We start from the raw sequence: 27988 nt of genomic DNA, 5'->3' as shown, positions 1-27988 counted from the left end.
AATGGCTTAGAATACTAAAAACCTCCAGCTTAACTCGAAAACTATCATACTAGAGAGTAGAGTCAATCGAATTGTCTTAGTTAGCGGTCGTAGCGTAACAATCTACTAGTGATGTTCTGCTAATATTCTGTAATTTCTTAGAGAGGATGTTACCGATATTTCTTTATATTTTGTGTATATCAGAATTTCTTGAAGAGCCGCAGACAACAATGCGACGTCTGGTTTGACGGATTTTATAATTTTAATATATTTCGGAATGTCGCAGTGATGGTTATTCAAGTAAAAGGAAGGTATATTTTTATTCGTTTACCAATATATCAAGCGGTTTGACAGAGGAAAATACTTTGATGAATGTGTCTTGAGATTAAATATATGGTAAAAAATAGAATGATCTAACGAAAATATCAAGTTCGATGCAGTTTTCTGTTCAAGATATATCGCAATTCCCCATCTTATCAGATATAATACTTATGGAAAATATATTAATCACTTACTTTGAAATGAAATTTGGATTTATTGATGTGATGCTATCTTCGCCAATGCTTTTATTCGTTTTGATGTAGTTTTTGTGTAATGGAGTACAGGGAAACTCGTATCTGACATTAAGTGCTCGGGAAATACATCTGGTTTACTGAGAATTGCCGGTGTAGCGGAAACATGTTGAATTAATTGGTACAAGATTGATATTTTTATATCAATGTCGATTTGAAAGGATAATGTTTAAATGCACTCGCTGGAATAACTCTCATGGTAATGAAACTAGACAAGATAAATTGAAACCTATACGAGTCTGTGAAGTAAGATTCAATAATCGTCTGGATTACATCAAATGAAGTTTACGGTCTATGCCTAAATGATGCAGGGACCTTACGAGGTTCAAATATTAAAATACAATTTACGTGGATCTCTGTCATCCTCATTTTTCTAATGGACGGACGTGCCTGATTTATTATGAGATAAAAAGAGTTTATTTTGGTGTATTTTATTTTGGAACGTATCAATTATGTCTTAAATGCATTTTTAAAAATGCTTCATCTTGTACAAGATAAAAATGTCAGAATGAATTTATAATTTAGTTTTAATAATCAGAACTGCAGTATTGCAAGGCAGTGTAAACAGTTCTATTAGCCACCTCTGGCTTTATAAGATTATGTATCTCTTTTCATGAGTTTACTTGAATTAGCGATGAACTAAATGCAAAAAGGAAGATAAAACTTGTCATTAATGATGGAAACGGAACAGTAGTCGGTTATTACTTGCTAATGATATCTGAGAAAGTCTGAGAATATAATAATTTACAAACCTAGCGATAGACTGCTACTGATTCTCGCGGATATTGCTGTTCAAGGGAGGTTATTTGTAGTTCCATCAGGATGTGTGTGCTTATTTCTTCCTAGTTAAGGATAAGGAAATAACATTAACAAGCTTTTAGAGGATCGTAAAGAACCATATAATGTTTTGTGTTTATTGGAATTAAAATACCAACAAAACATGGGTTGTTTTAGATATTTTATTCGCATTCGTAACATATAATAAATTTTTCCAATGCTATAAAATGTTTGATTCCGCAGAAGTGTGTGTTATTTTTTAGAATTGACGCACGTTTTATTGTATTGAACACGTTAAATGTATGTTATCCGTGGATCTAAATTCATTGTGACAGATGTTCTTATTGGAGTCCTGGACGAACCTGGTACAGAAATATTTCTTTACCGAAGCGTTTCATGTGTAAAAATAATAAATCACCCTGACCGAGCAGAATTTAACACACCATTTCCCCCAAGGAAGATGAATTTAAAATTAAGCCAGAGATAAAAATAAAACGGAATTAAAGCATGCAGTGAATCGGAACATATTTCCTGATTAAATCTGGATTTTACAAAGTCGGCTTCGCGCGTTTTGTGTGCAGTGAAGGAATAAAATCTAACGTCATAAAAGTGAATAATGCATCACTTTATCGCATTGTTTGGATTATTAACATTGGAATTAATACGAATTATTGTAGCAGGTAAGTAAGACAACTTTATTCTTTAGAACTTAAAATAGTTCCATATCCTACGCAAAATCTGAGACAGTATTCTTACCACATAATTATGTTATTTCTATAGTTTTGTTTTATCTCATTTTTTCCTATTTTAAATTCAATACTTTTATGGATCGAATCACATATGTGTTTGACATTAAATGGGCGGTAAGGACACTCGGTTGCGTAATGAGAGATAAACTTGATATATTTTTATGGCACAGAAAGTTCGACCTGATATCGATCGTGTTTTCTAAAGCTTTAAAAAAATCAATTCATAAACAGGAAAAAATGACAGAAATTATTACAGCCTCAAGTAACATTACCATAGATTTATTTCGATTAAACCTGTGAGTAATATTATGCATTAGTAAAAGATTTTTTTTTAACAAAGTCTCAACAAAAAACTTATTTAATACAATTTTTCATTTTCAAGAATGTTCAAAAAACATCGTAGTTCTGTAAACGATTTCTGTTTAATTGAGTTGTTTTCCTCAAATCCACTAACGAGGAATCGTTGTATCATTCCATTAAATTAACGGTATCTGAATTAACTTGAAATAACACTTAACATCTATGTATCGTCAGATCTTATCAAATGAATTACATTTGATAACACTTAACATGGTTTATTGTGTATAAGATATTAATCATTTTTCAAAACAGCACGAGAACGAAACATTTCTAAAAAAGAGAACAAGACAGCAAAATGAAAAAGTCTCAGAATTAAATAATTATATTATACACCAATAATAGCAATAATAAATATAATAAAAACAACGAAAATTATGAAAATGAATCTGTAATAATCTATTCATATGCAATTCACACATCGATTTACCTATCCGTGTTTACTCTATATAAATTAAATAAATTAAAAAATTTAAAACAATATTTAGACAGTTATTCCTTCCGAATTGTTAAATAAACTAATTTGACGAATCTTCAATGTGTATAAACACTAACAACAACAACAATGCAACACATTGTTCTTAATTATAGTGATAACACCTGCTGTAAGCAAAAAACGTCATAAAACAACATGGAATCCGTTTTTCAATCTGGCATCTTTTATTACCTTTAGACACTTCAGTAAAACAGCTCTTTATTGTTAACAGGAATACGCCAAATTTATGACATACCTGTGTAAATAAATGATGATAAACGATAATGATACATTTATTAAATAGCTCGACTATAAAATCTTCACAATTAAAAATGATATTAATTGACTTCCTTTTAATGATAATTGGGTTATAATAAGCAGTTTCGATGTATTTTTATGGAAACTCTAAATGTAAAAGAAAAATCAAAATGATTCTTTATATTTTTAGTACATTCACATTTAAAATTCGACCAACATCCTCTTTTATATAAAATGTATACACCAATAATAACAATAACATTTTCCTTTATGTACCAACTGACGAAGCTAACATGTATTGATATCTAAATTTGTGTTGGTTTTGATCTCTATTTGTCCTATATAAAATGACAGGCATTTTATTTTAACCAGATAAGCTTTACTGATAAGCCGTTATATCCGAATAGATATGGACATTATTTATTTACTTGATTTTGTATCTACTTACTAATTTTCAATTACTTATTTTTATTGATCAATTAATTAATTTACTAATATGAAACAAAAGAGTTATCATAATTAAGACCTTTAAGACATCACATAACATAGTGTATCAGCTTGAACTTAAAGATCCTGTATGTTATAATTGAGGTTGTATACCATACTTAAGAGATATTATATATACATGTATGTATATAATTATGCGTATAAAACGATTTTCAAACATCAAAGAATATGTAGCATATGTACTGCAAATATTTGTACATATTATATGTAATCATTAAAATATATGCATTCATTTCTTATTGAAAAATTTGACTTAGACGTTAAAGAAAATTATTTTAATACAGATTGTGTTATGAAAATGTTTGGTTAAAGATCACTCTATGTCTTTTTAAAGATCACTCTATGTCTTTCACAAATGAATGAACAGTTCAATTTAATTAAGTGATGGGTTTAACTACATGAATACCCTGTGTTTAACAGTCTGTCGAACACATTCGTGTCTCTTCCTAGTTTTCCAGATAAATACTTTGATAATAGCTATACTTATGTATAGGATGTCGCGATCGACATGTTTAGATAAGCTCTATACTTTAAGAAATTGATTCTTTGTTTCATCTGAATAAGTAAAATAAAATATATTCAGGTGTGTGTATTTTTCGCTACTTTCTTGTTTATTTTTTGAAACCGTCTATTTCTTAAATGCTGGATGAATAATAGCAACATGTATTCAATTGTATAATCAGACGTATTTAAAAGAATGACAAATTAAGCGTGCATGGTGCAAGTATAAGTATATGGTTTAATATAAAATTGTTTGAACTGTTTGTTGTTAGAAACATAAAGTATCGATTTAATTTATCTAACATTAAGGCGTACTACCTGACTAGATATGTGGGATGGAATGTAATAATTTTGAAAACAATGGCGTTCCTACTTTTGTTCCTGATAATTCATTCTCTTTGTATGTATAAATGTAAAATGTGACAAGAGTTCTAAATGGAGAAAATACTGCATCATTATGTTTGACATTTATTTTTAGAATTTGTACAATGCTTTTTGTACTGTATTGATCACATTAAGTATCACATAGTTTGATCAGAATATGTATGTATCATCCGTAACAGTTGATACATTCAATAATATCACTGTTCACTTTTATTCTAGCACTGACTGTTATGATATAAATACTTCTCATGTTCATTTCGTATCAATTAAAAATATTTGTAATAGGAGTTGATAATAACGAATATGTCAAGAAGGAAGCTGTTAAGTTGATATGCCTTCTGCTAGACTTTTGAATGATTTGAACTTTTAAATTCTTCAGAAAAATGTAAACTAAAGTGAACGTATAAAATTGTTATAACGAATATTTAACGGTCTATTTAAAATGGCTGTTTTATCTTATTTTAAAAAAAAACTGCTCTGTAATTAACCATTTTAGGAGGATCTTCTCAAAAACAAATTGAAAGATTCCCAATCCATATCCATTTTATTTCATTGTTTCTCGTCAAATTTAAACTAAATTTTGTGAGATATCAATTTTATGAAACCATATCAAAGATCTTGCTTTACACTATCCTATACATGTTGTTATTATTACGATATTAATTAAGATTACAAAAAACACGTGTATATTGTCTTTATTATCACCAAAAGTATTAAAATATTTATACAATGTCAAAAGGATATGACAAAAATAGATTGTTTTATCGAAACAATAAGTGATTAAACAGCACGGTATCTGGTATATTAACATACTGCCGATAATAATTGAGTGATAACACCTGCTATAAACCAAAAATGTTACAACACAACATCAGGTTTTCCATCTGGCATCCTTGATTACCTTTTTGACACTTTGGCATAACTGTGCCTCGTTGTAACGGAAATTATGCCAACTTTATCTCTGAATAATTTTGTGAGGGGAATTATAAAAAACGATGATAAAATACTTTGATATTTTATTGTCATGTATGGGGAGAAGTTACCAACAAGAAGTATCTTTAAAAAAAGATACTCGACCGAAGTAAAACTGGTAAACTTGCATATTATGTTAGTTCTTAGTTTTCCATGCAAAGCCATATAAAAATATTAGCAAAGCTTGCATAACGATGACAACATAATAACTTGTAGGGTTATTTATCTTGAAAAATGGAACACTTTAAGATGTATGTGTTTCTAAACGAACTTGTCGTATTTCGGTAAGTAAACTCAAATTCTTACACAAACAGCTCTGCAGTCGGTAGGCAATTATTTTGATAAATACTTGATTCATCAAATGAACATACATCTTCCCAAAAACAAAACTAATTACTCGTAAATGTGCAATTAATATTTTTTTACGTCAAATTACATAGCTATATTAAAATAGCAATGTTCAAACTCCTACAGAAGACCGAAATAAAATTGGCTAGTGTATATCATCGAGTGACCTTTAACAAAATCTAAAGTTAACAGTAAATAACCGAGACCAGTCTAAATCCAATCAACTTTGATTATCTGATGATAATCACTTATTTTCAATATTACTTTTGTAGTTTCTTTAAAGCAATAAATATTAAGCAAAATTCAGTACTTGTGGAATTAAAAATGTCTTGAAAGCAATTTGCTTTGACAAATAACAAAGCAATTTGCTTTGACAATAACAAAATATCGCCAAACCACGAGATCAAAGCTGATCGTAGATTTTCTGGATGTTTCAAAGTTGTTTTAATTGAAACAAAAAAGAAAGAAAACGGCGTATATTTTGATATTATGTAGACCAACAGTATGTTTAATAATCAACATCGTTTAATTGTGTTATAACAAAAAGTGCCAACACAACTTGAATAACATTCGCAACATCAATATAATAATGATAAATACTACACATCGAATTATTGTATAATACAAATGTATTTCAAATAACTGTGTTCTTGGCCTGTAATATAAGTTACGTACTTTAATAAACATATTTGTAGACATAAATGATATTCCCCTCATATGCCCATGATAAGCTAAACTTTTTGCTTGCTGATATTTCTATAAGGTCGTATATTTCGTGTTACATTCGTTACATTCTATCCGTGAATCAGTCAAATAATTGAAGATTGCAATTGCAAATTAAAGTAGAAAATATTTGCTTAGAGTCAATGTTATCAAAGATTTTTCTTTAAAAAAGCGTGATATTGCATGCTTACATAAACAGTGAGAATATGCATCTATATATGAATGCTTGTTCAAAGCCATAAAATCTATTCATGTCGAATTTTCTCATACAAAATATAAGATATCACAAAATAATTTTACTCGTGCACTAGATTTGCATTCTAATAGTACCCAATTTTACTCACCGACAAAATTACGATTTTACACTTTTCCTACCGAAATAAATGACAGATATTTGTGATAGGAACAACCAGTCAAATGCAGACTGCTGAAAACTTCTGTTCTTTTGATCAGCATGTCTTTATCCAACAATATATCAATTAATCAACATGTGAGATTTCGTTATTGCGATATGAGTTAAATCCCTTAACTTTTGAAACACTCTCTTTGATTATGTAACTTGTATATAATTATGTGTTTTAACTATGTCATTGTTGTCACAAATGTATTTATATATAGGTTGATGTCGATGTGCTGTATATGCATAAGACTGAATAAGTTTTCTGTTCTGTTCTGTTCTTATTCCTTTGCTCAAAATACACCAGAACGAATAATTAACTAAACAAATAATGGACTCAAATGATAATGACTTTTTAGAACAGGCATGTCTTCAAAGATATGGTTATTAATTCTTTCAATTGCTCTTATGGTCATTCTGAATTTAATTTGGATTTGAACATCTCACACATCAATAAACGTTGTGATAATGAAGAATGTTGTGACTTGTTTACTACACTGTATAATATTAGTACATATATCAAGAAGGTGTCAGACGTGCGTGAATGGATACAATTTATTCTGTATGAAAAACATATACAAAAAATAAATGTTAATACAAACACTCCGGATATCCCAATGGATATATTTTGTCATTGATAAATAATCAGCTATGACTGTCTACATTTTTACCATTTGTCTGCAATTATTTATGTTAATAATCTGCTTTGTTTCAAAATGATATCTACAACATTTCCGAAATGTAAATTGAAAATTGAAATTTTAGTAGTATAATGATGCCTTAATGTCATCTGGTGCTTCGGGGTTGATTGAATCTAGAACTGTTCATGTATAGGATTAACAACAGTTTTCTGTTTGTAACAAGAAAGAGAGCTAAGGTTCTTGTTTCACTTTTCACTGCCTCTCTTTAAAATAAGTTTTGTTTTGTTCACTTTTTACAGACATATATGAAGATAAGGTTTACATATTTGTCTCTAGGAAAAACGATATGACAAAACATTTGTAAAATCGGAATAAAAACACAAAATACAAATATTGATGTATTTTCGCAAGGGAAATTGTACTTACTGCTACTTAATCAATATGTTAAAGATGATAATGTGTTAAATATTTTATAAGTTATCAATATCCCATAATTACAACCTGTTGTGGTATATCCAAATCCTAATAACAACAATATGTTGCTCGTATATGTCTGTTTGTCTGTATGTGTGTCTATCTGAGGGAATGCCTCGATCAAACAGAGCCTGCCGTTTCTTTATATTTTTGTTTGTTGTTTTCTCTGCTTTCGGAGGATCCCTCTTTCAAAGTTTCGATTAAATACGTTCTAAAATATGCTGATAGGCCTTTCTTTTGTGATCATGAAGCAAATTATAATGGAATCAAGCTATTTATGCATGGCGCCCGAGGTCAACCATTATAATAAACGGCTCAGCTCGCGTGATTTTATCCGTTAATGCATGTTGTATTTCCCCTTGATGTACACCTGCCTGTGTAATGTTTACGCAAGAATAAATCAATCAATATGTATTGTATCTCAATGAGTGAATACTACGCCATCGAGCACCTGCATAAAGCTCCCAATCGGATGTAAACATCCCGTCGAGTCGAAAATATGTGTTTTTATTCGAAGAAATTGTTAGAATATAAAAAAGAAAAAGTACCGCACGAAAGATTGACATTAGTACTTGAATAAATTTTTAAAATATATAAAGTTGCTTAGTTAAGTCCTGGCCCCGTGTTTACAAAGAAAGGTTCATGATCAGGATCAAGTGATCCTGATTTTATTTTCATTTTTTATGTTACTAAAATTAATCGTGTTTTGCTAAGATTTAACGGTTAATATTTAAAATGTAAAAATATGCTAATTTGCAAATATTTTGGAATAAAATGAACAAATTACAAAATAAATAGAAAAATATTCGGATAAAAAACTTTGAATCGCTACATTGATTTTTTTGGTATTCTGACGATTTCTTAGAAGACAAAAAATATCTTCGAAGCGACAAAAAAACAAACCAATCCGATTGTAAGAATTTTGCAGATGCACGATGACGCACTATCAAGTCCTGACAGACGTACAACTAGAGATCCCTGAAATAGGGTTCCACAAATACTAGGCTATTCGGCACTGCATGTATCTTATTCGTATGCAACTCAATGTCTCAAAACAATATTTGTTTTCTATTTATATAATTCCAGTTTACATGCTACTATAATTAATTTACCTAATATTAAGAAATTATATGAACCTTTTCTCTTTGCTAACTCATCGTAGTATATTCATTTCTAAAAAAATACAAATTTTGCGTGAATGTTACCCGAAAAATAATTCTCAACATTGAAAATTCCTTGTTTGTAAAAGCTATAAGCACATGGTATAAGCACAGGGGTGGAAAATAAGGTATATGCGACAGCAATTCTTTATGCCGCGTAAGCTGTTACATGTTTCGTATGTAAGTAAAAGGGATATAATAAAGACTTACCTGAAAAACGCATGTAAAGCGAGGTGTGTAGGCCGCCATTTTGTCAGTACACGTTACCATAACAGTCACGTGATTCCCTACCGTTGTTAAATGTACTTTTAAATGCACTTAAGTACTCGTATATAGGTGACAAATGATTCAGAAAATTTTGTGCATAAAAAGAAAATGCCAATTATCAATATTTCTGTTGGCGACAACTTTAATCGAATGTTTCCCTTTGGGTCGGGATAATTCATCGTTTGACAGACAAACAAATTGCAAATTTCCATCAATAAATAAATGTTTGTTCAAAGCTATTTACTTCATCAATGTCAAAATTTCTTAAACTGAATTAGCTGTCAAAGTAATGCATGTCCAATTCATGTTCTGAAAATGCATTTCTAAAATTAATCAATTTCATTTCCTAACAATCCATTACTATCCAATAAATTATTATTATCTAAGACAAGTTCTATACACATGCTACAAAGAAAATCATTTCCAATACGGTCCTCTGTTAATCAAAATATAAATGGTAAAACTAGCTTAAAATGAGGCATTTACACTTTTGGTGACTTTTTCGTTTTCAGCAAGATTTTCGGGACTTTATATTTGAAGCAGCAGGCATCCGGATTTATGCTTATTTTCATTGATTTTTTAAAGAAATGTATATAACAGTAAAATATTGTGATTGACAAAGAAAGTAATTTTCGCTTTACAAACGGCAGGCACTTTAAATTTACGAAAAATATTAGAAAAATGTCCAGAAAATGAAATGCAAAAAGAGGCCTTACGGCTTTAGTCACGGTGTAGAACTATGATTATCAATACTGCAAGTCAGTCATTAATTGCATATTACATGTATACTAAATTATTTCTTGAATTGTGATAATTTTTACTTCCTTTAAATGTTTAAAACGTCGTACATTTTTCTCAAGGAGAGTTGCCGTGAAATACTTGTGCTTATAAAATCAGTCAGCTGTCTGTCAACTCGTTAGGATTGTCGGGGTTGTCTATGTCTAACACGTAAATGTCTGCCATGCTGATTTGGTTACCGTACAGTATCCAAGCTTCTTTACCTTGGTTAAATTTAACTGTTGTTACAACTCAGTAACTGTTTTTGATGTCGTAACCGTGCGAACAAATTATTTATACAATTGGCTACTGGAAGCAATATGGTGATGCTATGTATGTAGCTTTAACTAGTGCAGATTCAATGCTTTTCTACATATGACAGGAAATAATATGATATGGCGGGTTGCTAATGTAACTTACATGTTTCGATAGCGTCATCTTCACTTGTTAGATTATATGTCTCTAACCTCAGTCTCCACAGTAATGAGATACAACTTTCTTCAAGATACTAGGCAACGTTACAAATTCAATTCGATTGCATTTTTCAATTAAACTATATGTGTTATTCCGAATTCACCAGTTTTACATGCCTTCGTATGTCACGTAACGTCTTGGATATATGAGAAACGAGTTTGGTCTGAAATGCAAATGCGGATAAGAAATGTTTCTTTTTATGATAATTTTAATATAACTAAATCTCATAGGATTTCACTGTAATGGGAAAAAAGAACATTGGAAGAATCTGTTGTATTTCATACTTTAGTTATTTATGAATATTAATGGTTTTCCAGCAAACATCTTGTTTAGCCTCTTGACTTTTAAATAAAAACTATTTCATACTGAATTGTGAGAACATTTTCAAATAGTGAGCCATATAGGACACTAAGAAATTAATTGTCAGCATGTATTCCAATCAGTGCAAAGTGGGTCGTTTGTAAACTGACATCTTAATTTGTAGAGAAAAAAATCCCCTTTGTTGGTTTGTTCCTTTAATTTTTTTTTAAAAAAAGATTAACTGTTGCATTCTTTATTTTATCCCAATTATTTTTTTAATTGTTACAATTTAGCGAGAAATATCTCACTAGTTTTCCGAAAAAGAAAATGAATTTAATAGTATTTTATATAATTTAAAAATTGAATTAATTTAAAGTGGCATCATGCTCGTCCAAAGATAAATGGCGAGTGTACATGCACACGTCCAAATAATTTTACATTATGCCTTAATTCAGTTCGATTTAATAAGCTTCTTCGTATGAATGATAAATAACACATATAATCCAATTATCTAAATATCTACCGAAAGGTACATGTAACCTTCAATTTATAAAATGAGTGGGACAGTCGTATGTTTTAGACAGATTGATTCCAAATATTTTTTAATATCAACTGTTAGTCAATCACCGTTACAACAACCAGTCTTTTAAAATATATTGTCCATTAAACTCAATTGACTTTTAAAAAAAATGAGCATAATGCCACTTTATTGTATGATTTTGTTATATGATAATATATGTATACATAGAGTATCATCTACAAATTACATGGTTTCTTTTAAATATCTTATAAAATAACAATAATAATAATAATAATATATAAATGTTCATTTAAGTAACAACACATTTTAAACAAAATAAACTGCATTACATAAAATGGATTACCTGTTACCTTTTTTGTTCTCATCACATAAACAGCATGTGGGTGCTAAAATAATGAATGGTCCGTAAATTTCTATTATTAAGCGGTTTTATACAGAGCTCGTTGTCTTAAGCGTGAATCATGAAATATGAATTAAATTTATGCAATATCGAGGAAACATGGTTATTTTATATTAACGTGATAGTGAACGATTTACGATTATTTTAACTACACTTTTTATTTTAAATAATCACTGCATGTTTTATAGATGCGGCAAAATCGAAAATGTTACAGATTCGCTTTGATTAAGCCTGTTTTTTGATTGTATTTGTGAAAACAGTCCACTATGTACGCCCCATATCACTGGCCTAAACATAATCCATCATTTAAACATGCCTATTCGAATGGAAATAAGAAATACCCGCAAAGGTGTTTGTTTACAGGGCGGTTATCATAGAACCTTTAGTTTGACATGTTTAGGCTATGCAATTGCATAAAAGGCGGGGTATGGTTTTCAAGTCAAGTGTTTATTTATATGAAATTTACTTAACTGAAATTGTCATATCAAAGTATATGACATAATTACTATACTGTTTGTCTGCTGATGAACATTGTCAAAAAAATGAAATAATCGTTTGTTGAACATCAATTTTGTCTTAAAATTGATTGCTTTGTCCACCAATATATCAGTTATTTGGTTATCATTTTAGATGTAAATGGTTTCTTTTGCTGACAGTAATGTTCGTTTCCATACCATGAAGCGTGTAGAAAGTCATTAAATTCACAAAGGTGCTGCAACAATTCATTACAAAAAATATTTAAGAATTGATAGGAAGTTCTGATAAAGATGTTATAGTTACTTGAATTATGATACTTTAAAGTTATCTGATTTAATCACTTTAAAAATGTTGGCTTTTGTTAGAACTTAAAGGTTTTCTTTAAATTTCTACCTAATAGTTTAAAATTGAATCATGGTTTGTTTTGAATGCTTTGGTTTGAGTATATATGATGAAACCGAACGTTTCTATAATGTAATATGCTACTTGAGATTGATTTATTTCATTGATCCGGGTAATAATTAATCCAGTGGTGTTTCCATTAATTACTTCATTGCAACTCGGGTAAATAAAAACTACAAACTAACCTGTATACTGCCAGAAGTAACATCTGAATTAACAACAATATGACACGGGTTTATACATTAATCAATTGATAACATCTGCCGTTCTCTATACTGTCATAACATTATGTTGTCATAATTTCCATCTGACATTTTATACTCCTCTTCGATACTTTGAATCGTTGTTACATAACAAGCGACACTCGTTTATCAAGTTACATAATAAAAAAAAAGTACCTTTATTTATAATAATAGGACAATGGAACCTCAAATGTTGTGCTGTCAAAAAGAAGTATTAAAGAAATATGTTAAACTTTACAATGTAGTGTAACTAAGAAACAAAATATTTTTCAAAAATAAACATTGCAATTAATTAATTTATCAGCTCAAATGAAAAACATAAAATAGTTCTAAGAAAGATGTCAGGTAACGGATACATATGCCAGCAATATTTATAATTCTGCATTTGGGTTAAATTGTCCTTTGAGTAGTCTTTGTTGAAGTAGTGTTAAGTTATTTTTAGCTTTGTTGTTTTTCTTTTATGTGTTTATATATCCAACTAAAATGATCTGTACAATACCAGTTACCAGTGACTCCATCAAGAGGAAGAAAGAGATAGCGATAAACGCCAAATCTATTAAGCGGATCATATGATATTTGTTAGCTGATCAAGGAAAGCAAATGCGCATGCAAAAAACCAAAACATTGACACAGCTTTTTGTATTATAAAAAAACAAGTTATTTTTCAAAAATTCTAGAAATGTTCCTGAAAGCTATTTTGTATTAGATCACTATGATAGTATCATGCTGGCTTGTTTTAACACTGAACACATCGATTTCATATCTGGTGAATAGAACACTGCATGTTGTCATCGAAAGTGTTTTATTTGCCAATGATAATTTTCCAAAATTATATTTTAAGCTAACATTTTAAATTGAGCCCTTAAAAAATGAATATAAAAGTATCCGTTATATGACACATATAACCAATCATAGTATATCATAAATCATGTTGCATAAAGAAATTTGTTATTTTACATACTTATATACGACGTAAAATGTAATTAAATCCAGTAAGCTATTTTGTCATCATATTAAACGCATTTCGAATACAGAAAAAGCCGATCGTTTAATATGCAATCATTTTCACAAACGGATGTCTTTCATCTCCTGAAAAGCGACGGGTTATGTTGCATGAGAGCCTCGTATTATCTAGTCTGCTAAACACGTCAAATTTACGCGTCTGTGATAGGATTTATCTAGCATAAGTATATGTTAATCAGCAAACAAAGCAGGAGACCGTTTGTAATTGCTATATCGATTTTATTAAAATGACTTCTGATCTTAGAAAAATATACGAGTATAGCAGGCAAATGTAAATAATTCAATTTAAGTGTAGTACTATCTTAATAAAAAGCATTATCAAATTACGGCTTTAAAATTAGTGTTTACTAAACTGATTAATCTACCAAGGTAAATGTGTAACGATACATTTGAAAAAAGACTACAATAATTCTTCTAAAACTAAGACAAATAATAATTTCATAGACTAGATTCTAGTTTAGTTCTATATAATTTTATTCAGTTATCGTTAATAAGGTTAATAAGTAGTTACCGTTTTGTAAGTTGTCTTTGTTTTTTTCCTTGTAAACATTTTTACTCACAAAAAACGACGACATAACATGGGAGCCGCTTCGGAATGTTTTATTTTAACATGAGTATTTTACTTTATAGATTGAATACATTCCAATTATAACTCGGTTAGGTCGGATAATTTATAAGCATGGGTTCAAAGCAATATAAGTGAAGTAGCTTCTGATAATGTCACATTTCACAAAGTCGGCTAACGAAACAGAAATGTTATGACTGGTTAAGATTGATTAATGGTTGAGACTCGACATCAATTGAAATAAAACCAAGCATTAACATAAATAAGAATAAGGTCAACAATATATGCAACGTTAATAACAAAGTTTTTTTTTGTCATAAACAGAAGTAAGACATCATACTCAACATGGCTGTTTATGTATTCTTTAAAATTGTTTATAATTATATTATAAAATAAGGTTATAGTTTATTACTTATTTCAGTTTCTTAGACCTTCATTTCAAGTTACGTATGGAATGTGTATTTCAATGGTACATTTCTTAAATTGTAAAAGTAAGACTTAAATTAGACTCAAATCGGTCATTGGGCTTATTTACTGTTTTGCTATGCAGTTTGCATGGAATTATATTGATGAATAAAGATATGATAGACAAATACAATAAACGAATGTTATAAAATGTTTGGCATAACTGGCACAACAATCTCGCCTAATTGCAGTCAACTTCAGTCTATTTGGCTCTCATTTCTTCCACATACTTATTACAATGTTGCTATGTAGACACTAGATAAACAACACATTCATCAAGTTTTTCTCTAGAATCTACTAAATTCCCCGTATCAAGTCGATTGCAGAAATTTACCAGTTCACTTTTTGTCGATGTAATGAAAAAATATCTACACCAATGATCCGCACAATTATGTATCTAAAACGCCAGCAAGATCAGTTCACATGATTATTATAAGATACACATTAAAATTAAAGTTCGTGATTGGATAAATAATAAATGCATCTTTGAACATACGTTCGTTGAACTTTTAAAGATTAATACTATTGGCGTGTGTTTATCTTTTGTTATAGCTATGCCATAAATTGCTGTGACATATCTATTTCCAAGAAAGAAGATGATCAATAGTTGAGTTGAGCCTTGGATTAGAATCAAATATTATATACACATATTCTGTTCTTGTCACATGAACAAAATTGTCAGTCATCACACAATAAACAGCTTTCGCTCGGAACACCCTTAGATTCAAATACTACACTACTAATAAACGTATTTAGTAAACAACTTTTCGAATAAATCTATGAAGTATGATCACTGTAAGACAAAGTTGCTTGTACATAATGTAATTAAACAGCTAGGCAATTATTTTTGATTTCCCTTAATATTTAAAAATATATTGTTATATCCATTTTGTAAGGGAAGTCATAAATGCATGAAATTTACCTCATGTCCGTCATATGAATTCAGCGCTTTGCAGTTGTTATTAAATTCAAAATAATACGGTTTTATTGTTTAAGCGTCGCGAACAATGTATCGGCTAAAACAGGAAAACATATGTAATAAATACATTACGAATTAAAGGAGAATCGGAATAACACACTGTTTTTTTTTTTTAAATAAAGTGTTGATCAAAAATTTCAATAGGACTTTGATACATAATTTGTAATAATTTGATGTTATACTCCTATACCTATGCTAATGACGAGTGGTGATTATAATTATTGTCTTTTCAGCAAGGACAAAAACATTTTAATTGTATAACATGCCGTTATTAAATCAATGATCAACTTATTTTGAAACATGTTTTCGAAACAGTTTGGTTTCGAATTTGGTTAAAATGATATTTTAGTCATTAATGTTAATCCAATGCTTTATATGTAACGTGGCCAAAGATTATTGACCCCTCCCCCCCAAAAAAAAAAAAAAGAAAGAAAAAAAGAAAAAGAAAAAATAATAAAAATAAATAAACTACATAAAAAAATAAATAAAAATTGTTTCATTCAGTTAAACAATGTGATATGAAATATAACGAGTTACAACAATATTTTTATATAATTTGATTGAATGTATTATCAAGTGTTTCATTTTGCTACACCAAATGCTTCATTTTGTGTTCATTACCTTTGTAAATTCTTTAAATGGATATAATTCTATCTTTTAAGCTTTTAACTTTTTTGACCTAGCTCTCAAAATATTCCTTTTAAATTGTCTTCAGAATGTTGGTGAAATGATGCGATTTCAATCATTATTGATAAAATGAACAATACTACATGTAGTCTAGGAAATGAGTATATTTTAAGATGTTTGAAAGTAAGTAAGATAAACATTTTTTCTGACGCATTTTTCTAAATTACACATAACAATACTTATCTTCGTGCAAATTGATAGAAAGCAATTGAAACTTCGTAGTTTCTGAAACTCTTAAAATCTTCTATTTCATTATCTGTCTATGTTTTGTATTCAATTTACATTTATGCGAGTTTTTATGACTAGAATCACATTTGCATGCAACAATACTGTCTGGAATCATAAAAAATATCTAGATTACGAGAATTTCTTCATCTGTGTGCAGCTGCAGATGAATGATATACTCAGATATATAAGCGTTATAATACTTTCATTTGAATACAGCAATAACTGTTCTGTTTAATGCTTCTCAATATTCTGGCTTGTTTCCGGAAACAAAAATGATAAGCATGACAAACATGTGCTAGTATCTCTCACAACGTCTAAAATAATTGTTTGTTTATATGAAAAGAAAGTCTTATATCTCGATTTATTTTTCGTCTCACTGGGTTATTACTTTAGAGTATGTAATACAGCAAAGATAAATGACATTGAAACGAATAATAACTATTAAGCGTCACACGTTTCGATTTTAAAGTATTTTCCTATGATATATAATGAATGAAGAAAATACTTGTTATATCATGTGGACCAAAAATGGTATAAAATAATTTACAATGATATGATCTTTGCTATAATTGATGGTTGCAGTTAGAGAGCCATTAAATGTTAATATGAAACCTTACAATTGATTTTTTTATTTCTATTTTTCTATTACATGAATAAATTAATAATTTATTGTGCAGGGTAATTAATTAGTTTAAATTAATTTGTAAACCGTATTAATTTTCCTATTTCGTAAGAGTTTTGTGTTAAACGTGTTGTCTTGTCATACCGTTCATGACCGTCAATTTGTTCCGATGTTTCTTTTTAAAAGGTTAGCTGATCATGACAGACGAAGCAATGTTGACAAAAACACACACACAAACACTTCAAGTCGCATTATTTCATTTTTAAAGGAAACGCCAATTTCATGTTAAATGTTCATTTTGAGCCGGTGCAAAAAATCATGGACTACTTCTTGAATTTATCAATGCCGCCAATTAGCAGGCTCTATCTGTCCGATTCAATACTATATTTACATATTTTCTATCGGGCTACTTTAATAATTATGATTTTAATTATTATTTATATATTAGTAATGTATTTCCAAATATAATTTTAAAGATAACTTTCGTGCTAATAAGAAATTAAAGAAAACACCACTGCTGACAAAATAAATAGCATGCTTATTAACATCGCTACCACTTTGGTGAAATTGTTGCACTTCAAAAATGAAGTCTTCCTAAAATGCACATCTTTATCATCTTTGTTTCAGACCGGTTAATATTAACTTTTCTTCTTCTAGCAAAAAACGAACTTCGAACTAATGCAATATATTTTTAAAAAGATGAATGATGTCTTGTTCCTTATTAAAGATTGCCGTAGAATATATAACAATGCATTAAAAGCGATATTTTATAAAGAAGAAAGTATTTAAACAAGTGCATTTCAAATGCGTATTGATGTAAAAGCGTCACTATTTTGAATTTATACAATATGTTTAACTGCTTACAAGGCAGAATATTGATTAATTGATACAATTACAATTTTCACAAAGTGTAAGTATAAAGTATTGAAGCAAATATACTTGTTTTGTTTCAAATTTTTACTATAAAACAGTATAAAGATAATATGGTAACATTATTAAATTATATTATTGCTATTTAGCTAGTTAAACAATTGCAAAATGCGACAACCGGGCAGGGAAATATACATATAACGGAATTCAAATTTCATATAAAAGAGCCAACAATTAAACACCACATTAACATATGTGACTAAAATGATAATAGAGAAACAAACGGATGTATGACATATTGATTAGTTAGTTCAAACAAAGAGAATTCTAGTCGTTTTTGATGTACTTTGCATTTTCTTGTTTACTAAAAATAAATGTAGGTTGAACGCTGCAATTCCTTGTTAATCTTGTTTATCATATTTTATCGTTAGATCTTCTATTTAAATGTTCCTGTCTTTGCCAGGTTCGACAACTACTTATCACATTGATACCTGTGATGAAACTGGTCGTAAGGCTCTTTTCTGTGAAGATGGGGAGGTTATTCAGATTGTAGATGTTAGACTTATGCCGCATAACTTTTCAAGCCTTGAGAGAGATGTAGTGGCCAACCTTTGCAATGGTCTTAACTCGTGTTCCTTTGTTGATCTCAGAAAACAACTTTTCTATTACTGCCAAGATTACCCGAATAAACAAGTGTACACGTCCTTTAAGTGTATTCCAGGTAAGATATTTATATCGATATTTGGATAGAAAAAAAAGTTACCGTAACCTGTATGAGATGGTGTTTTACAATGTCATACCGATTCTAAAAACATAGTTTAATGTATGCATTATTCTTTCATAAGAACGTAGATTGGTATCTTTCTTATATAAAGCTTTAATTTACTGAATAATAAACAATTGTGTATCAAATAAATCGACTAGATTGCATTCCATGGACAGACCTAACTAATGTAAAAGAGCAAGTACATATGAGCCGCGTCACGACAAAACCAACGTAATGCGTTTGCGACCAGCATGGATCCAGACCAGACTGCGCATCCTCGCAGTCTGATCAGAATTCATTCTGTTCGCTTACAAACCCTATTACAAGTAGAGAAATTGATAGCGAACAGCATGGATCCTGATCAGACAGCGCGGATGCGCAGGCTGGTCTGGATTCATGCTGGTCGCAAACACACTATGTTGGTTTTGTCGTGACGCGGCTCATATCATGTATCATATGACGAATGACAACTGTTTATTTTCTCTATGAATATCAAAACAATAACATGCTTACAATTTATATTCAGCTAGCGCTAAACCTGTCTGTCGTACAAACATCTGCAGCGCTGACAACCCAAATATAAAGTGTCGCCGTGGTTATGTGTTCCATCTCATAGACACGAAATGTTTCAGCATGTCACAAAACTGTCCAAAAGAGGTATTCGTGCAAATTTATAGGACATGTGAGGGCCAACGTCAGTGTCAACTTTCAATTATAAGGGCAGGAATACCACAAAGCATTTGTAACGACAGTCTGTTTCGTCAACAAAACTTATTCATGGACTTTATATGTGTTGATAGTGAGTAAAATTGTTATTTCTTTCCGTGCGTTTGTATCTTTATGTTGATGGTTATGCTGAGCTATTATCAATCCATTTCAGAAATGTAATCAGTGTTTAAAATTGTTCTTGTTCAACACGGAAATATATTTCCTTTTATCTAAAAGCATTTGGTTTTAAAAATAAAACCGATACGAATTTGATAACGTTGTTACAAACACTTTGATTTTAAGGCTGACAAAACATATGCGGTTTATTTTAAGTCAGTCAGAGCATTATTAAGTAGCGTGAAATTACTTATTTTTATTTTGCCTATTTAAATATGTTTTTTTTTATTTACAAATAGGTAAAATGTTTCTATTATAAATTAAACACATACTTCTCTCTCAGAAAGTGTCGTTACGTCAACGTGTTCAGGACATTTTATTGACCAGAAACCAAGGTTTGGTATTCTACAGAATAGTGGCTATCCTAACAACCCTATAGGTAATAAGGACGGATGCTACTGGGTTATATACCGTGACAAAACTACTCCAGAAGAAATTGAAGTTACTGTACATGAGGCGTACTCTGTGGAAGGTCAACACCTATGCGATTCTCAATTTTTGCAGGTATTCATATCATTTGTAACAGAATATTTATGTGACTACGTGTGTAAATTATCACAATTAAATTATGTTGTTCTTCTTTATGACCATGTTTTCATGAAGTAATTGTATATTTTAGGACGAAGTATATTTCTAATATAGGTATTTATATACATGTATAGTTATACAAGCTATCAGTTTTATGTACTTATTGTATTTGTATTTATTTCCGCAGTTTACATTTTATTTTGATAACATACAATATTCATGTGTGCTAAATGACTGAGATATTCTATGTAACAACTCTTCCGGAAATCGACTATAAGATTATGAAACCAATATAATTGTACTGTTGATAGATTTTATGAAATCATTTCAGACGATATTTCTTCATACGCTTGAAAGCAATCATCTTCATTCGAAACTTTAATAATGTATTAACATAAGTAAATTAAACGACAAAACCCGTTAAGAACTATCCAAGAATTAAAAACACAAAAACGTCTGATTTGACCCGACAATTTGTAATTATTAAAAAAGCATATAATCCATCGATTCGTTCTTGTTTCCAAGAAACATCAAGGTTTTCATATTAAATGAAACACAAATGGATCAGTTTTGAAATCCTAGAGAAATTGATTAGAACACTGACGTCTGAGAGAATGCTTGAAAATTTGATTGCTATGCTCAATTGGAAATAAAATGTTAATTTTAAATTGTTTGTGTGACTGACACTTAAGAAAATTGAGCATGGCTAAATAGTAAATTGTATGGAACCGTTGTTTTTATATGTGTACACCTATCATTATGCTTTTTTAGTAAGTAAACTCTATACGTTATACAATATATGTTTTGATAATTCGATAACAATATATTTTACTGAAACATCTAAAAGAATGTAGACATTTCTGGCTATCTGATTTATTCTGATTTCTTTGTTGCACTGAATAAAATTGCTCGGTTTTGCACAAAACGTATTGCTGCTTACATGTTTGTTTTAATAAACTTGTAGTGTTGATCGATTACAGGTTCAATACACCTTATGTGAGACACTTCAACAAACAATAGATCGGTTTTGTGATGAAGGTCGAGTCAATGTTGTAATCAGGTCATGTGGTACTGTCTATGTCACACATTACAAATTTCTTAAGGGAGAAGACCGAGGAAACCGATTTTTGGTATCTTATTCAGGTAAATATCTTTATTTCTTTTTAAAGTAAAATAGATTTGAATTGATTTGATATACGTATTATACCTGTTCTTTTTGAGTAGATCCCTTTCATATTAATACTTAATTTTATAAAAAGAGAATAGGCGCATGGCATTCTCAATTTGTTATTTCAAAATTCGATTTATTATAGTAATAACAATGTCCTTAGAATTCATCTTAAGTGTGATATTTTAGGATAGTAAATTCAAGAAAACAATCTGGATCTGACCGACGTGAATAGCGAAATACAATGTAAGGGCAGTGATACACACTACAATTTTAAATAAAACAGACGTTTACATTAATGTAACTGTCACTTCAGTAGATCTTATTAACCTCTAATTCATTGTGTCTGAAATATCTTTGATGCATATGCCCTTTAGGAGTTTATGTGTCAACGATATAATGATTAAGTTGTCTGAAATTTCTCCTTGTGTTTTCGAATAGAATGTAATCGGTTCTTTATTTCTTAGATGGTGAATGGGTGTCATGTTATTGCTTTAGTATAGGCACAATGGAAAGTTGAAGTTAAGGTCATAAAGGTCACTTTGCAAATGTTTGAATAGTTGTAGTTTCACAGACTATTTCGAAACCAACCTTTCATGGTAAAGCATAAACAAAGTATATAACTGTTTAACATGTATCTGATCATTGTTAAATTATATTTATTTGATATTTATTTAAACAAATTGTATTTTCTTGAGCGAGTGAATGTTTTGTTAACATGTATTTATGTCATACTTCCGGTTAAATTTGAACCTTATTGCGATTTTTAAACGTTTAACATTGTTGTAAAAATACTGATTTTTGCTTAACTTTAAGTTAACGAAACATTAAACGATTGTCAACGATGATAGAAAAACTATGTAGGACTGACATGATTTAATTTCGTACTTACCTAACACCGCTGTTTTACAATGTTTAACAGTTTGGGAACAAGTTGTGTTTATTTTTATTATCTTAAACGGGCCTGCATTGTAGCATTGTCTCAGTTAGCTAAAAAAGCTATACCTTATGAAATACGCTAACACAATTTATGTCAAAAGTATGTTGTTTCAATAATCAGGTCGTCGTTCTCTCGATTTTTTTTCAAATATAATGTTTCGTTTATGAACATACATGAATAAAAGTCTGGAAACAAAGTATCCGTTGGAAGCATAATCAAAACAAAATTACATTAATTATTCAGACTCGGTTTGATTGAGTTTGTACATGAGGGATAATGAATGAGTGCAAAATCCCTCACTCCCTCTAGCACCGGCTTGAGCAGTACTCAATTCTCAAGAGCGATACTCAATTATCAACACTTAATAGTGCTGGCATCAATTATCCCGAAGGACCAAAAATATAACTACACTGAAATGAAGTAGGGCCAACTTTTAACAGCTGCCACAAGGCACCTGGCACCTGCTGTTATAGAGTATAAACATCTGGAAACAGTGTGATCCCCAGGAAGCATTAATCACAACAAACAACAAAAGTACATGACAATTGCAGACTCGGTTTGATTGAGTCTATACATGAGGGATAATGAATTAGTTCAAAATCCCTCACGGCCCCCAAGAAATAATATTTTGTACAGGAAATATATTATGGGTCTATTTATATAATATGTCATCATTAAGCAATGGTACCGTTCCTTTATTCGCCTTTCATTCTAAATGAAAACTGCATACCTATTTCTTAAATACCATAAAAGCGCATAATAGGAAATGAGACAGGCACTGTTTGGTTGGACCAGATCATGGAATATAATTGCAAGTGCAACGATCAGTACTTCCTAATGAATCATTACAATTTTTAATTTTCATCCATCAAAATGTAAAATATCTGCTTTCACAAACGTAAACATATTTTCATTTCCTGTATGGTAAGACATCTTTTTCAGTGAAACAACCATCTGCATCTATAGAACCTTATGAACAGTATGCTTCGCCGTGTGAGAAACGAAACTCTGCCATATTTACAGTGCGATATACATTACCACAACCCCAGACAACCAAAGCCACGGCATATGTCAAACCTACGACAGGTCGTCTGCTGTTACCAGAGGACCAACCTATCAACGACAGTAGTGTAGGGGACCCAGAAGGTAAAACAACATTTTAATTTTCACATTTTCATATTATAAATACATGCCTGAATTAATTGCATATTTTGAATTTATTAATCAGTTTAATTCCAAATGAATACTTGAAATATATTAAAATGGATTGAGACTACGATATTAAGCAAATATTTGTTGGGAATAACAAAAAACAAGAACATAAAAGCGAACATATTAAAGATATTGCTGGTAGCAGTGTTGAATGTTCAGATAATAACTATTCATATTTTCTTACAAATCACAATTTTGAAATAAGTGTAAACACTGGAGTTTCACAATAGACTGTGTATAGATTGATGTTTTATGATTATAAAATACTTAACATCAACCCAAAGAGCAAGATGGCAACGTGAGACTTCTTAGAGTGTTATTATGACATATATAACTTGCTTATCATTTTTTTACAGTTGAGCCGACAAAAGAAGTAAAGAATGAAGATAAGGAATCTTTTGACCCTTGGCGTATGGTTACACTTCTACGTATGCCTACCTTATCATTCCATGAACATTATCTTATCATTTCCTCATTTCCATTTTCATTGGATGTTCATACATAACATGTCTTTCTTCTTTGCCTTTACTAAAAATTTTCGTTTGAAAAGTAAAATCATGTGGTAAAGTATAATGATAAAAATGGTGTATCTGATGTATAATATTTCTCAATTAAGATGTTTGAAAACAAAAAATATCTAATCTACAATAATATTTTGCAACAAAGCTGGTTTATACTTTCAAAGGACATAATGTTTATCTCACAAGGACTTATTCAGGCATTATTTCTTTAGTATTAAATCGTTAATAAACATTCAGATTATATTTTCTGGAAGAAATTTCACACTAATAATTTTGTTATATGCTTCATTGTGGTTTATTTATATACTTACATGGTCACTTTCTGTTTCAGGAGTAGTGGTAGTTAATGTCTTCCTTGGTTTGCTTATAGTTGCCCTCATAATGGCGCTAGCATTTGTTTGCTACCGGTATGATTTTTATTTTATATCAAATAAAAAAATAGGTATACATGAGACATTTTTGTTACTGTCTTCTGCTGTTTATGGTGTCTAAATTTTTCAACTTTCTATGCAAAAAGAATGATAGCATTTAGCTTCCTTTTAACAATTTGTCGAGCAATTTACTTTTTTCTGATAGACGCATAACTCAGTGTAGAAATTAGTGTTTCTACTATATTGTTTATTACATGTCGTTTATCTAAATGCATAGATACGTTGTTTGTAAAACAGTGGTAGGTCATGAGTTTTATTACACACTAATATGCATGTTCCAAAACGAACGGACATTAATCAAGAACTCGCTTTCAGATATTAAGATTTTAAGATTTTAATCAAAAGTTGTAAAATACGATTTGCTTGTGTTTAAATCTACTGACATATATTTTAAAAAAGTTTACACTCGAATTTACATATTTCAGATCAAATTTCAGATACATAATACTTGGAAAGGAAAAGAAACGGGAGACAGCCAAAAAAAGTGAGACAGCTACTACACTAGATGACAAGCAGAGTACGGAGATGCAACTTTTACCTCAAGATGGTGAAGTTGTGCCGTCATCTTCTAACAGACAAGGTGATAAATCTCATGAAAGCCCTTGTTCAGATATAAAACAAGACTCTTCTACGTACGAGACAACGATATTTCACTTCAATAGACCTAATACGGATACTGACGATGAAACAATATTTTGTGATTCGGGTAGTGGAGTCTCGTCTTTCCTACCACACCCACCGTTACGTAGAAGTAACGGAAAACAACAAAATGCTGAATCAGCGTATTCAAGCCTTGATGATGAGCAAGAAGATTTAGAAGTATATTCACAAATTCATGATCATCATAGAACGAATTACGAAGCCGTTCCTAATAGGAATGTACCCAATAATTTAAGTGCTCAACTAGTAAAGCAACTTTCAATCGACGATGAACGTCGGCAAACAGGTGAAATGCCTTTACAAAATTTATCACATCATTTGAATATAAATGAAGACAACTACGCCGTTGTGAAAAAAATTCCAAATCATAGAAATCACAAATATCAGTCAGATTCCCCTGATGCGCATCATCACAACGTTATCGATAATTGCAAGGAAAGTGAAAATCGTCATATCCACGCTGTGCCTGAAGACAATTATTCACGTGATCATATGTCTGCTACTACAATGCAACTTATACCAGAACATGATTGTCTGTTACATAAAATACCTCCTCCTCCACCTCCACCTACTCGAGTTCAAGCTTTAGACTCTCCGGCAACAAGCAGCTATTCATCCGTGCAAGCAGACGTATAGCAGACGTTTTACGTTAGACATAGAATAAAAGGAGACGCAAACCTAAAGTTTATATCAATACTTTTGGTTTACAATAAATTATCTTATGTTAATAAAGATTTTTTGTTTTTAATAGCTTAAGAATGTTTCAAGTAATGTACATTTCTTTAAGTAAATACCTGATGAAATAAGGTAAAATAAGTTTTTGATTTTGATTAACATTTGTCTGCCTGTTACTTTAATTCTGAACAAGAATAAAATAAATCAACTGTGGAAGAACTTCATTTTTAGTTTGATGGACATGTACAAAAAGAGTAGTGCTTCCGTTGATTGTAATTTCATTAAATGAGCAAATACAATGATTTGATAGATGAGATGACTATTAAAGTGATGATTAAAATCAAAATATTCAGAACAAAAACTCATTTATGAGCGAATCCAATCAATGTTTCTGACGTTGTCTTTTATTCTTAAATCCATGTATATTTTCATATTACATGTTGATTTAATTACAAACAACTGTCTTAATATTTTACAACTTTTGAAATTTATACATTTAACAGGTTGTTCATTTTGTTTTGAAATACGCCCAAACATGTTATTTAACTAAACAAATGTTTGAATAATATAAACTGATTGACAACATTTTTATGAGTAAAGTAAGCTCATATCAGTTAGGACATTGTTCTATTTAACAAGTAATATTTAGCAATCAATCTATCTTAGTTTTTAATTACATATTAAAAATCAAACAGCGAGACTTAGATATAAGCACAATTCTAAAATGACTATGTATGTAATGATATATGTTTTTTTATCAAGGTCATTCTCCATTGTTCACAATAATTTATGATATCAGACCAAGCTTTGTATTAACATTTGTATTTTATGCGACGCTGTGATAGGTTACATATTTATATATATTTTGTTTTATTACAATTCATGTTTTAAACATTATACAAGTATGTGCACAGATAGGTGTATAGTAAGTAAATAATAAAACGATTTTCATTCCACTGTACCAATATTGCCAAAACGTATTTGTTTTATTCATTAATAGTCATGCATTATTTTATATTGTTTGTTTATCTGTTTGATAATGTCAGTGTCGATATAGTCTTTTAATACAGATCATACATAGATAGCAGGTATGTTTATGTTTAAATATAAATTTAATGATGATAATGAGATCGTTTTCTCTTCATTATCTAAAACAAAAAGTTGAAAGCGACTTACTTTTTATTGTTTGACCTTCACTGATGGTGGTCCATATTAAAATTGCTAATTGTGTATCCGTGATTCTACGTGTCTACGTGTGCCTGGAACAATACACGATGAGAGTTTGAGGTCTCTCTGCACTTGTAAAGCTGTGCATTTGCAATATTTGACCTTGACTCAACAATGCAAATGGTTTGAATGAAATGATAAAAATAAATTGATTTTTTCGTTTACTCTCATTTTGTATGTCCAGGTGTATTTAATGATATAATAAACATATAACTTAAATGATGATAATAAACATATAACTGAAATGGTGGAAATACCTTAGTCTAAAAACATACTGTTAACATATTGAAATGTCGTGTGTATTGTGAAATATACATGAGAGTTTATGATATATTTGTTGCATATAAAGATTTTATGTTTATACAAATAAATGTTACATGAA

At 30.0% G+C, this 27988-nt stretch overlaps 1 protein-coding gene across 4 annotated transcripts; it reads left to right on the top strand.

Annotated features, from left to right (window-relative positions):
- Window positions 1-27988, top strand: LOC132732606 (uncharacterized). Of its 4 annotated transcripts, none has more exons than XM_060719087.1 (9): window positions 1-2008; window positions 19057-19314; window positions 19886-20158; window positions 20528-20748; window positions 21753-21915; window positions 23823-24026; window positions 24449-24502; window positions 24945-25020; window positions 25482-27988. In XM_060719087.1, the coding sequence occupies exons 1-9, from the start codon at window positions 1945-1947 to the stop codon at window positions 26338-26340; spliced, it is 2172 nt and encodes a 723-aa protein (XP_060575070.1). In that variant the 5' UTR covers window positions 1-1944; the 3' UTR covers window positions 26341-27988. The 4 variants fall into 4 exon arrangements, with proteins under 4 accessions (XP_060575070.1, XP_060575069.1, XP_060575068.1 ...); XM_060719086.1 differs by having other exon boundaries at window positions 25470-27988; XM_060719085.1 differs by having other exon boundaries at window positions 24449-24520.

The sequence above is a fragment of the Ruditapes philippinarum genome, unplaced genomic scaffold (assembly GCF_026571515.1).
Source record: "Ruditapes philippinarum isolate M1 unplaced genomic scaffold, ASM2657151v2 ctg2887_1_1_1_1, whole genome shotgun sequence".
NCBI lineage: Eukaryota > Metazoa > Mollusca > Bivalvia > Venerida > Veneridae > Ruditapes > Ruditapes philippinarum.
Note: the sequence above shows the minus strand (reverse complement) of the source record. Positions and strands in the feature narration are given on the sequence as shown.